Source organism: Phycodurus eques, chromosome 19 (genome assembly GCF_024500275.1).
Source record: "Phycodurus eques isolate BA_2022a chromosome 19, UOR_Pequ_1.1, whole genome shotgun sequence".
Taxonomy (NCBI): Eukaryota; Metazoa; Chordata; class Actinopteri; order Syngnathiformes; family Syngnathidae; genus Phycodurus; species Phycodurus eques.
The window spans coordinates 6,665,697-6,679,842 of NC_084543.1; the positions used below are offsets into that span (position 1 = coordinate 6,665,697).

Here is a 14,146-nt window from a genome sequence, read left to right on the forward strand (position 1 = left end):
GTGACCGTCTCGGAGGCTGAAAGGAATCAATAAGCAGAATCGTCAGGCAAGCGAACAAACAGTTCCTACGACTCAACTAGCGTTGAAAAAGAAGTGGTTTTTGATTCCCATCCCTGTCCGCAACCCTAATGAGAATATGTGGTATGAAAAAATGGATTGATGGTACTATTTAGGGACCTTTTGGTGGGCTCAGCCTGAGCTTCTTTGGAAACTATTAGCAGGAATTAAGGAGTCATTGACAGACAGGTTCCCGAGGGAAAGCAGTATGATACAACAGAAGTGTTTGTGTGTGTTTGTGCAATCGAGAGATGAAGAGGCCAGCCAAGAGGAACCCAGCTCGGAATAATCTCAGATGTACACAGCGCTGTGGAAACCCCGAGGACCACATAGTCATTTCATCAGTCTCTGGCCTCTGACAAGGGGCAGATGGTTCTTTGATGCTGATTAGAATTTCAAAATAGGCCCTCCATCCTTTCACTGCGTTTTTTTGTTGTTGTTTTTTTCCCCCACTGCACTTCTACCAGCCGAGGGCAAGTCGAGGTCATTCTGTGTTCCACTTGTAGAGCACATTCGTCAAGACACTCATGATTTGAAAAATGACTTCACTGCACAAATGGAAGCGGAGCAAAAGTTAAAACATGTCACTTCATCTCCGTTGTAACACAAGGAAAGAGCACACTGCGTTGGATTCTCTTCAAATGGAACGTGCAATTTTCAAACGTCTGTCGCCTGAGGGCAACATGGTATAAAAGACTGATGAGATACCAAATTTAGAAGGGGAAGAGAGCAGGGCTGCTTTGATAGCACTGCCCCTATGTGTCATTATCCTACTTTCGCTAATCGACTTGAAGCCCCCACCCCCGTAACTCCCATGCCGCTGGAGGCTAACAAGAGCTCATCACATCAATTACTTACAGGACCAAACTCCAAAACGAGCGGGATTAGGTATTTTTGTGCATTGAGGAGGTGCATGTTCGTGAAAAGAAACCAGTTGTGCTTTTGAATAATTAAACAGCCGAAGAATTTTGTTGTAAAATCAACGTTCCTGTGCAATTATGCCTACCCCACTAAAGAGAAACTTAAACGCCTTTATTTGCACCAGCGGTTATCCCGCGCAATTGTGGTTAGCTAGCTAGCTATGCTCGCACCTCGAAAAGGCATCTTCCCTTCAGATAATCCACTGGCGTGACATCTTTTAGAGCGCCTCATTGTTGGCCACAAGTGCACGCAGGTCAAGCAGAGAAAGACGGCGGGGGATGATCATTATTATTTATTTATTTTTTAAAAATATTTTAGAGTCAAGCTCGACGGCCGCCGGCACGGTGACTGACTGGTTAGCACATCTGTCTCACAGTTCTGGGGACCGGGGTTCAAATCCCGGCCCTGCCTGTGTGGAGTTGGCATGTTTTCCCCGCGCCTGGGTAGGTTTTCTCCGGGCACTCCGGTTTCCTCCCACATCCCAAAAACATGGTAGGTGGTAGGTTGATTGATCGGTTCAGCGTTCTACCCCGCCCGAAGAAAGCTGGGATAGGCTCCAGCAGCCCGCAACCCTAGTGAGGATAAGCAGTAAAAGAAAATGGATGGATGGATGGAAGCTTGACAGCCAGCGTGTGGACCAGGGCTTCGGGCTGGCGTTGCCGCTTTAGAGTGCCTCATTGTCAGCCGTGAGTGCACGCAGAGAGAAGACGGAATAGCAAAGGTGGGAACGGGACAAAAAGCCCAACATGACACCCAGGTTGCAGCAGTTGTATTTGATTGACAGTTGAGCGGGGCATGGTTTCAGCAGGCACGGCCACAGCATTTGAGAGTGGAGCTATCGAATTGAAGCCTTTTAATATATTTGGTGACTTCATCATTGAAATTTGGCAGGGTTGTTAACAACACTCTTTGTGGTGTGTCAATTTTTATTTATAAGACATTTATTTTCACTTTCAGGGACTTTAAAAAAGCCAAAAACCAAAGGGCGTATTTTATTTCCCTGTTTTTACTTTAAAAAATACTTTGCCAGCAGTGATGTCGCTTTACTGGTTGAGGCAAGGTTTGACCTGTTTGATTGACAGTCTTCCCATCAAGTAATTATAACGGGGTGAAGTCATGTTAATTGTCTTAATATGTGGTGCCCACACTGCTCTATCAAGTCACACGCCCACACCTGGTAGCAATCAACCTGACTTTCCCACCAGTGGCTTTTTCTATCAAGTACCCCCTTCGGCTGAAATCAGACCCGCTTGCTTTTGTCGTTGAAATCTTGCAGTTTTTCTTCTTTTCAATATTGTTGCAAGCCTGCGGGCTCTGTTAACTGAGGAACGATGCGGTTTCCAACCAACACGCTCGTGTTGTTGGTGGCTGCGAGACTTGAGGCTGTTAAGAGAGAACATGAGTGCAGGACTGTTCCATGAACTCTTCTGTCTTTACTTTTAATGAAATTGTGTCTGCCTGTTTGCGACTGAGACATCAATCCCCTCTGTATTAATGTGCTTCAATTGTTTTTGACACATTGAGTGTATTTGTCTGTTGGTGTACAGCATGTGACTACAATTGTGGAAGTTGCATGAACACAAGTATGGGACGGTGTGTACTGTGTAGATCAACCAATTCTTGTCCTCTGTACAGAAGGTCCAATTTGTGAGGAGGCTATACCTCATATCTTGTATTGTATGAGTCGCTTCACATAGACTGCACCTTACCAGAAGTGGGACGAAGGCACATATGTGCAAGTCATAAGTCTCAGGTCTTAACCTTCAAGTTTCAAGCACGTTCCAAACTATGCGGCAAAATTCAAGCAATTCAAGTTGAGTGAGTCAAGTCGTTGTTTTTTTTTTTGGAATAAGCGAGTCGTCATACAATCTTGCTCACTCACAACATACGGTATATTTGCACCAGAGCCACTTTGCACTCAGTAGCTGGACTCACAGTATATTAGTTAGCTGCACTAGCAAATTCAAAATCAAATTTAAAATCAATCCAGGGACAGAAAAAATAAATAAAATGGCATTGAAAAAAATAAACAAAACTGTCAGTATGGAAACACATTTATAGACTTGCATTTGCATACCAGAACACGTGGTGACACTATAAGATCATCAGGCCATTTTAGTCCACAGAAAGAAAGAAAAGAAAAAAAACTAGTACAAATCTCTCATTACATAATTATTTGAATAGTGTATTCAAGTACACGGGTTTTCTATATTTTGATCAGCGTTAGGCTATCCAAAACACTGATGTTTGTGCATTATGTGTTTCATGTCATTTGACCCTCCCCCCACCCGTCCATGGATACATTTCCAATACATTCGTATTTGGTGTGTGTGCGTGCGTGCGTGCTTGTGTGTGTTTCACCACACTGTGCCGATGCCATGGCTTCAACAAGGAGGTAATTAACCGGGTGTTCCCCCTGGTGTCCTGAGCAGGTGGCTGGAGCAGCCAGGCGCAGTTCACATATACACGCACATGCACATGCATGCGCACACAACGAAAGCCAGTTTGGCCAGCCAGAGCGACATAGGGTGTGCTGCAGCATGTCTGGATCACAGCCCGGGCCGAGAAGGGAAAGATGGCGGTCAGAGAGTGGCCCTCCACTCTTCGAGGACCAATATGAGTCATTGGATTTTGGGGGAGTTCCACATGCGTCCAAAATCAATTGGCTGTGCATACCACCTTGGCTTTGGTTGAGGTGAAGGAAAAATGAGGTTGGATTTATCCCTAACATATGGGCAGGGAAGAGCGCGGCTGTCTGGTCCTCAAACACACTTGCGTTCTATTTTGTTGAGAGTTGTCGTCAACAGGCCGATTTCTCACATAGAATCCCTGAGCTGCTTTGTGAGCTGGAAAAAAAAGAAAACTGCGCTGTTCTTGAGTCAATGTTACCTGGCATGTTCCCTCTATTTAAAGCGCTTTCTCGATCGTTAACTCAGAAACATGTGCGGAGGAGGATGTTGGCTTCCTGTTGACTGAAGCAGTAAATCTGTCACACAATAACTCCAATTTGTTGCTCTTTATCTTAATGACATAGAGTTATTTTCTTCTCACGTACTAAAAATGATTTGTCGTCGGTCTGTTTGCCAACCGCAGCTTGTTTGTTGTGTGATTTCCTAGACAACATGCGGGCCATTTTTTACACTTCTCAACAGTGGGCTACATGCGAGAGGATATATATATATATATATATATATATATATATATATATATATATATATATATTTGCTACATTTGGAAAATATGTAAGCTTTATACAATGAAACGTGGTCTTCCAAAAGCTTAATTTAGGTGTCAGGGTTGTCCAAGTTTCAGGTTGGGGGTGTCCGTGTGTATTTTTGTGCTCGTCAAAAACAAGTTTCCAGGATCCTTTGACAACTCCAGCTCAGGAGGTGAATTGTACAACAGAGGTGCCTTGAGCTACGAGTGACACAACATTTGTGGGGGTTTTTTTTGGTGGCAGTGACTTGTCTCACTTCACAACAAGCGGCAGTTTGGCAGATTGAATAGTAAATAATCTTCCAGAAAGAGTTTTCAAGCTGTTTAATGCCACTCTCAGCGGAAGGTTACTGTCAAACTAAACATCAAACAAAGAGAATTACTCATTTTGTATTTCAAACAAACACACAGCCTCTGCTAGCTTGATGCCAACATAGAATGGGGACACTCCATAGCCACATGCTAACAATCAGCATCTACTTTGCATTGTCACCCTTTAAGTAAACTATATCTGAACACAAATGGTTCATCAATACACAGGTGACCAAGGCGCACACACCAGAATGAGCAGTACAATGTGCAATTAAGGATACAGTGTGACAAAAACAAAGTGAATTTAATTATGTCATTACTGTGTTTTTATGAAGTATAATATTGTGGAGTGCTAATTTTCTCATTAAAACACATTATAAAGTGTTTTTTGGGGGGAGTGGGGGGTGGATTAATGGCATTTCCATTCATTTCAACGGGGAACGATTGTTTGAGGTATGTGTCTTGAGTTGCGAGGGTGTTCAAGTAACAAATTAAACTTGTATCTCAAGGCAGCAATGTACATCACACGCAGTCAATGTTTTCGCATTATTACAGTCTTATAATTCTGCAAATAAGATGTGACAACCATCCCCGGCAACATATGTTAAAACACTCAAAAGGTTGGATTCATTACAATCTCCACATTTGAACGTGCCTCTCTGTTGGACGATACTGTTGCTTCACAGCAGTAAATCAACAAGATGCCGTAAGACGGCCGTCAGTCCTTCAGCTGCGCCCAAAACGTAATCCATCACTTTCATGTTCTACGACAAGGTGTTAATGGTCCCACATGCTCGCAGCTGTATGTGTATTTGAGATGGCAAAAACAGAATCCTACCGTGTTTTCTTCGTCGTTGCATGCATGATCGACGTTCACATTCTCCACTTGCCTTATGGCCTCGATGGTGTTGGACGGAGCACCCCCGAGATCAGCAGCAGCAACTTTGCGCAATCCGCACCACCTCAGAATTGATTAATATTTGGGACTCTATTTGATTAGCGTCTGAATTCCAAACAAATTGGGCCGCATAGTAACCAGATGGAATTGGGAAACAGTCTGAGAATGTGCTTCCCCCTCCTTTTTTTTCCAGGATCTGGGTTCGGGAAAAAACACAGCCGCATTTCCCTAGCCTGGTGACAGATTTCCTTTTCGAAGTGTGGATATCATGTACAGCTCTCGTGATTGCAGCAACACTATTTAGTAATTGTACCTTTAAAATAACAGCTTAAAAATCACTTTGATGGAACATTGGCTTGTTGTCTGGAGAATAGATTTGCTGATCGGCATTTCCTAACCTATTAAGCCAAAGCACATATTTTAAATTCGAAAAATCTCACGTCATGCCACAAAACAAAATGTCACAAAAATTATACAATGGTACCCCCACTTACGAGTTTTTTAAGAGACGAGCCGTCGGCCAGCTGAAATATTCACAGGCAAATATTATTTATCCTCTGTGAAAAAACATTAATATCACTGCAGCGTACTAAGCAGTTGTGACCGTCTTCTTATAGGAAGATAAACAAAGATGCAGTACATTATTTGTAGTAAATAAAAAATAGCCTTTGGACCAATGATGGGAAACATGATCATTACAAACTTGATTACTGACTAAAATGATCGAAAGACGATAAATACATGATGTTATAATGCACAAATGTATATTTACCATGTCAGGAGCTGATGTTTCAATGCGAATGTGTTCTGTTAATTTTAAGCATATACATCCATTGGCTTGGCATGAAGTTATGACAGTGGATTTATAGTAAAGTACAGACACTAAGGGGAGCCAAAGAACATAAAAAAACAAAAACAATCATTCCTTAGAGCTACTTTACCTCACTCAGGTCCTAAATCTAACTCTGCAACATAAACAAGACGAGCAGGCTTCGTAATAGCCTTTAATCTGAAATGTAAGACGAACCTTTTAAAGTTAGGAAAGCAACCTCAGTGATCCAGTCAGATTTTCAGTTTTAACTGAAAGAGCGCCTCACGTCTCATGTCCCATTATATCCTGGCTCACCTCATCTAGTAGCTCAAACTTCTTCCTTTATCTGAACCCGTTTTCCTTTAATAGGCCTTGGGAGCCTTTACTCATCAGTGACTCGCGGGATTAACGTGTCTCTTCTGCAGTGATTAATAACTTTTGGACCGAAGGAAGCCGGATTCATAAATTATGAAAGGGAGAAATGAGCGCTGCAAATATTATTTTGATGGATGAGGTCCAGAGCTGCAGCCAAACTCAGAGCAGTAATTTAGTTGTAAACACTGACTCTTACGAAAGCCTTCCTCAGTTATACATAGTGGGGATGTAAGCATATATTAACAATATATCGTATAGCGCGTCCAGGAATTCTTTTGACTTTTTCCACATATCTCAACTGTACGGAAGTAAATCTGAATGGTTTTGTCCAATTTATCGCTGTCATCTACTTACAACCTCATTAACCTGCTGTCCGTCTGCAGCGTGCAACTGCAATCTGCACGCCCGCCGCTGTCGCTTCAACATGGAGCTGTACAAGCTCTCCGGGAGGAAGAGCGGCGGCGTTTGCATGAACTGCCGCCACAACACCGCCGGCCGCCACTGCCACTACTGCAAGGAGGGCTTTTATCGAGACATGGCGCGAGCCATCACTCACCGCAGGGCTTGCAAAGGTAAGCCCTCCCATTATGCGCTGCATTAGCGTGGATTTGCTTGTGGCTGACAGGAATGTGTGATACTGTGGAGGATTGGTGTCATGTCTTTCTATTTTCAATTCGCAATCAAAAATGAAAAAAAGTGATTGTTTGTTTTTTTAAAGGCAAAAAATATCACTACATAAACTTGCTGCTGCACCAAAGTGTCACTGGTTAGCCTCAATGCTACCAGAAACACAGTTTTGAGATGTGTTCCCCCTGTGAACATTGTTCCCTCATCTTTCATTTCCCGCAATATCTGGCTTTAACATTCTCTCTCTCACACACACACTCAATCCTCGTGACTGTGTAATTGTGTTTTATCAAAGCGAAGTAATGAGGACGTAAACAATGTATCGCCCTCTTTTTTTTCCCCTTCCCATCTGTCCCAGATGTGACGGATATTAAAGCCTAAAACACTGAACGTCTTGCTCCATGACAGATCACAGCAATACCTCATACCCTTGCTTGCCCCCCTTGCTCCAATTTGAGTGTAAAACCTCTGTCTTTTCCCCTCGCCTGACCGTATTTTATTTTCTCCTATTGCCATATGTCTGGGTAAAATAGAGGTGAAAGGTGCGGTATGCTTGAGTGGGGTGAGTGTCACATCTGAAGTGGAGTTACGACAATAAAATACAGGTGTCTCCAAAATGGGGGGGGGGGGGGGGGGGGGCAAAGAGGCAGCGTCTGTTACTAATCAGACCTGCTTTGTAAATGAGCATCTATAACCGATTTGAGTGGGGGAATTAACCCACTGACAAACCAATTCTTGCCTCCGTCGCCGCAATTTACCTCCCACGAACACATACTTCTTTATTTGCTACCCAAATCAACCTACAGAGGATCCTGTAGCACTGATGCATTCCTGTCGTGGATTTTAAAAAATACAAATAAAAAAATGTCAGCAATGTGAAAGAAAAATCCCAATCAAGCCCAGCTGCTTCAAAACGAGGTCTTAAAAATGCAAAAGTGTTATGTGTGAATCCAAGCCTTTGGCATACAGCTGTCATTCTATTGGCCACAAGAAACAATTAATAAAAGACAAATGTCTGTGTGAAGAACCACACAGGCAATAAAACCACATTGGTCACAATTATCTGTAACATCAGTCTTTATACAATATGCTGTCAGAGATCACTGTGGGAAGAAATCTCATTCTTCAAGGCCTGTTGGGCAATAATGTCAGCATTTCTAACGAAGTTTCATTGAGTAGATTTTGTGTAGTTGAAGTGAAGATTTGTCAATGTGCCAACTCCAACTGGAATTCAATTAATCAATCACAAAATTGCAGAAACCTGCGTAACATTCGCCAATGAGCTGTACCTGCAAAAGAGGAAATAACTGTCTGGAACGTTCCAAACAAACCTTGGAAGGTGATCAGACAAACTGTCGAATATATTACAGGTCAATCTGATCAATAAACTGCAGAGCCTAGCGCGACAAACCATGATATACTGAAGAAAGACAACCTTTCCTGTCATAGCCTGTGTTTTAGTTTCGAGGATATTTAGTTTTGTTTCATGTTTTCCGGTGTCCCATGTTGTCCATGTCTTGTGTGCTCGTTTGGTTATTGTCTCCAACTTCTCGTCGGCCCTCTACCTTGTGTGAACCAATCAGCTGCCTCCAGCCACTCGTGCCTTGTCCAGGTGTTCCTCATTGTCTCGTCAGTTTTCTTGTATTTAGTTCCCTGGTTCCTTTCAGTCCTTGTGGGTTCATTGTCGTATGTCGATTGGCATCTGTTGTCCTGTCATGTCTCCTTAGACCCATCATGTTTCTGTAGCGGTTAGTTCTTTGTTCTCTGGTGTTTCTTTGTTACTTTGTGTTTAGATTTTGGACTTTTTTTAATTTCGCTTTTTAACTTTTTTTAATTTCGCCTTGGTTGCCTTTTTTGGTTTTGTAACTAAATCCTTTTTTGAGATGCTTCCCTGCACTTTTTTCCCCTCAACCTTTTTGCCTCCAACACCTCGAAGACCTAATACTGACACTTTTCATCGAAGAAAAGCCTTTTTAACATATTTTATGCAAAACCATCACATGCCTCACTTGGGACTGCCAGGAACATTCTTCCGCTTTGTGGTCTGCAGTTCCGGCATTGTAACAGATGTTGTTTACGGGAAATGTATCAAAGTAAAAATTGCCAGAAATCTAAATAACAAAGTAAAGTATAGATGCGTGAAAATTATACTAAGTTATATTACAGGATTGGTTTTGCTTAAGTGACGTCTAAACCACAGTCCATCTCCATCCCCTTGATCCAAATAGCTACAACCAGTGGAAGGTGTATTTGCGATGGATGTGCTCCATTTTACATACTCTACATCAACAGTATCCTCCAGGTGTCTTGAAACGTTTCTTGGCTGGTTGTGCATTTAAAGTTTACCCGCCATCCTCGTATAACACTTAGAAGCCCCGTTTTGATTTTTTTTTCTTCATTCCCGATGGCCATGTCCTGTGAAAACATTCAAGCATTGCATTGTCGGGATGAAGTCGTAAAACAAGAAGAGTGGCGAGAGCGTCTTAATGCGGCCCGTAACAGAGGACAAACATCCACTATTTGCACACGAGAGGCTCTGATCAGATAAACAAATGCCTGTTAAAAGGACTACAAATCCCAAGGCAATGTCTGTCACAGCTGCATTTGCACAGGCTTGAAAAGTCATCAGCATCTGAGGACTTTTTACTGCTTTTTAACTGGCCCGAGCCCCCCCGCTCATAAAACTTCAGGAAAAAAAAAATGTTTGAGGAGAAAGGGAGGGGGCAGAGTTTGACACCCCTACCCCCACCGTCCTGATCACCCTTACGACCTGCTCATATTTGCCAGGTTGTTTACTGAACACGGTGGACAAAGACTATAAACTCTGATGTTTTAACAATCTGAGTTTGTTTTGTTTAGAAGGTCTGCTCTCACTCATGTTCTTGTTCCTCCTCTAACTGGACGACTTGATGCTGTTCACTCACCAGCCAGCTAGTAGTGACGTCCATTTGCCACTCTTGCGTCCTGGCGGGCCCACAGACCCCAAACACCACATCAAATCCAAGGGTGTCTGCTGATTTAACGCAAGTGAAATCATTCCATAGGGTCAATCCAAGAAGGATTATCTGTCGAATTTTTGATCAAGAACTTCAAAGATTCTTTATCATATGACAAATGATAAGTCAGAGGCTCATTTTAAATGATGTTCATATTCATAGCTATGTGTAAGTGGTCCAATCTGCTGGATTTCATTACCACTAATGAGGGCAGAACTCCAGGAATGCCATAAATGTTGCTGCACCTGGTGATGTTGCCTCTGGCCGATGAATTAGGAGACACGGTTGGCACGGAGTGGCAAGGACCATCTTTTCTTTACAGCAGAAAGTCTTCCTGACTTGACCCTTGTGTCATGCGCCACCATATTTCTCTGCGGGTCAGTCGCTTAACCCATGCCATCAAAGCCCGACTGTTCCGGGTGAGCCGGCGTGACCTGAATGGCGGGGATTTTGCACGGACTCTGAGGGCGTCAGATTTACGTCCGCGAGCACTTTGACACCTGTGGACTGGACTGGCCTTGCCCAGAAAAGGAGAACGCATTTCTGAGGATCTAAGCTGTAGTTAATCCTCCACTGGCAGATCTTTCTTGGGTCAGTTTCAGCCTTTTAAAAGCTCCAGCCAACAGGTGGGCCCTCGTACGCCGCTCTGCTCTAGTGGCTCAAAAATGTCCGGTGCAAATAAACACATTCACACTTCCATCAAGTCACGGAAAGAAAGCGTGACGTGTTAGCAGCTGCCTGGCAAGCCCCGGAAAAAAAGTGGAGGGTTCCAGGGTTTTCTATGTCCGAGTCATTTTGTCTTTTCTAATCTTTTTTTTGTAAGGTTGACCTTTTCTAACTGTTCTGTTAGGACTAGAAAGAAAAAACAGGGACTAAAAGTGAAAGCCAAGGCAGTCAGTCCATCCCCACTTGGAATTCAAATGCTACGTTTTTGTCATTGGTAAATAATCCATTTGATTGACTACAAATAAATAGTTTGCTCAATTTGGATCATTGTAAAGTCACATAATTGCACAAAAATTATTTCACTTTCTGGTCTGGTGGGACCAAAGAAGATCCCATAAAATGTTCTTTTTGCTTCTGTTAACAATTTCTTTAATATTTCCAAAATTAACATGTAAATCTTAAAAATACAAGCAAATGCTAGAGGGTTCAGAATAGGGTGGTTCACCTTTGGGCTTGGGGTTTCCTTGGTGGTACATTATTTCAGTTGTCTTTCTTGCCCAAACATTTATAGGGCTTTAAAGCCAACCCAGCATGGGTGCAGTTGGTTTACAAAGCACTCAATCAAAATGATCGCAGAAGGTTTAGATTCACTGTTGTTTACTCTTCTGAACACACCGGAAGTTCTCTTTGGAAGTCGCTCTGTCTCTCCCTCTCTTTTTCTCATCCTGAAATTCACTGGTTCCATCCTGCATTCACCGCGGTCCCTATGAACCGAGTGAACATCCTGTGTAACTAACTATAAGTGAATTGGACAAACATGTATTTAATAGCTCTTTAAACCAAAACCCATGTGAGAACAAGCTTACCAAGAGTTTTTGCTTGTTTATGTTAGGCATTCGCCCAGGGTTTGCAACACTTTCGAGAAGTGATGTGTCACCAGACAGGCTCCAGAACAATCATCCCAGATGCAGACTGAGTCGCAGTCCCTTTTCTACTTATTTTTTACCTACCCTCTCACTTCGTTTGCTTTTTTTAAGTCAGGTTGATCTGCCGCGGCCACCTGCTAGGATTAGTTCGCTTAACAAATATGAATTAGTTTTCGAATCAAATGAGAAATGTGGAAGGATTGGATTGACAAAAAAAGTCGGTGGAATATTACAAATAAAGAATTTCGGTGCAGAATAATGTGCTCTTCAGGATTCACACATGTAATAATTCTCTGACAGTGTCAGTCTACCCTGAGCATTATCGTTAAGGAACGCGGCTATTTTTCATCTCGAATTGCATCTGAATATGTATGTGGTGGCCAGAAAGAATATAGGTGGCATCCAGTATGTGTTTCAGAAATCAATTCTAACTTCATTATCTCTGCTCTCCCAATTATCCCAACCAAATTACCCCCCCCCTCAGCCTGTGACTGCCACCCTGTGGGAGCAGCGGGTAAGACGTGCAACCAGACCACAGGTCAGTGCCCCTGCAAGGACGGCGTCACCGGCATCACCTGCAATCGCTGCGCCAAAGGCTACCAGCAGAGCCGATCCCCCGTCGCCCCCTGCATCAGTGAGTAAATGCACAAACGCGCTCGGCCCAGTAGTGGTTCAATTTCAGCTCGGAGCACATTATCTAATAAAAGATGCAATAGCTAGGAAAAGTTGTAACCTAAAGTAAAAGCAGCATTCGCTAAAGTCACGGATATTAGCGGACATAATTTAAAGCACACGTCTCAAGTAGCCTCAAGTCACTTTTGGGCTTCTGACCGGCCAAGCCAATGTACATGTGTTTTGTGGGATTGGGCAGCCGCAGAAAATGCCACGATAATTTCATAAAGGAAAGACCAAAACATATGTGAGGATGTGCGCCAAGCTGATGCAAAGTCGTGATAAAGCGCAACGTGATCGTGGCTGAGAGCTCACTGAAAACTTCAAGTGAAGAGGGACGTTTTTCAGGTGGAGAACTCTACAAAACGCAACATTGTGTAGTGGTTTTCCAGCTACATGGAAACATATTACTACAGTATAGCTTTGAGCAGGCATGCCCAAAGTCCGGCCCGCGGGCCAAATCCGGCCCGTGTCCAAATTTCCTCCGGCCCGAAGCATCATGTCATGAAATCAATAATATGTGGCCCTCCAGCAGAGTTTACCACAGTAAACAATACACACATACAAAAAAAAAGTCATTTTATATTGCACCAGAGTGTGGCAGTAGACCTGTGGCTGCATTCTCATCGCGTGACCCCTGTGTGAACTTTTACCCCTGTGGTATGTTTTTAGCCCATTTCTAAAATGGCAACTGAAACTAAAAAGAGGAAAGTTGACAACGAGGGCCGCCGTGTACGAAACAACTGTGTCTGCCTAATTTGCCAAGTGACTGTGGCTGTTTTCAAAGAATTTAATATTAAGAGGCACTACCAGACGAAACATGCTAACTATGACAAGCTAACGCCGAACGAACGCGCCAAAAAACTGACGCCACTGGAAGCTGTTTTGATAGCACAGCAGCGCTTTTTCACAAGAGCCCGTGACTCAAATGAAAATTCTACAAAGGCGAGCTACAAGTTTCAGTGAATTGATTTTTTTGTGATGATCAAACCACAGTTTTGGCAAATTTCTGTCATTTGATGTGACAATAGTATAGTCACTATACTATTCTTTGTCAAAATGCACTGGGATGTGATTTGTTAAAACAAAATCCATCCATCCATCCATTTTCTGAGCCGCTTCTCCTCACTAGGGTCGCGGGCATGCTGGAGCCTATCCCAGCTGTCATCGGGCAGGAGGCGGGGAACGCCCTGAACTGGTTGCCAGCCAATCGCAGGGCACATCGAAACAGACAACCATTCGCACTCACAGTCATGCCTACGGGCAATTTAGAGTCTCCAATGAATGCATGTTTTTGGGATGTGGGAGGAAACCGGAGTGCCCGGAGAAAACCCACGCAGGCACGGGGAGAACATGCAAACTCCACACAGGCGGGGCCGGGGATTGAACCCGGGTCCTCAGAACTGTGAGGCTGACGCTCTAACCAGTCGTCCACCGTGCCGCCTAAAACAAAATCAATAAATAAAAATTTCAGTCAACTTTCATAAAATAGTTCATTTGTATTTAATTTGTTAATATTTTAACCTTTAACTATCCTGGTAATGTAATCGAAAACAGATTCTCATTTGCAATATCGACCAAGCTGCAGACAGCAAAGTGATATTGTTACATATTTATATGTTAATTTACAATGGTAATAGTTCGAGGAATGTCAGGCCGAATGATCGGC

At 43.2% G+C, this 14,146-nt stretch overlaps 1 protein-coding gene across 1 annotated transcript in view; it reads left to right on the plus strand.

The window, feature by feature from the left end:
- Positions 1-14,146, plus strand: part of ntn2 (netrin 2) — a 45,817-nt gene that overhangs the window by 19,141 nt on the left and 12,530 nt on the right. Inside the window, exons 3-4 of the mRNA XM_061663954.1 lie at positions 6,974-7,162; positions 12,290-12,439. Of these exons, the coding sequence (XP_061519938.1) occupies positions 6,974-7,162; positions 12,290-12,439 (339 nt within the window). The remainder of the gene's footprint in view (positions 1-6,973; positions 7,163-12,289; positions 12,440-14,146) is intronic.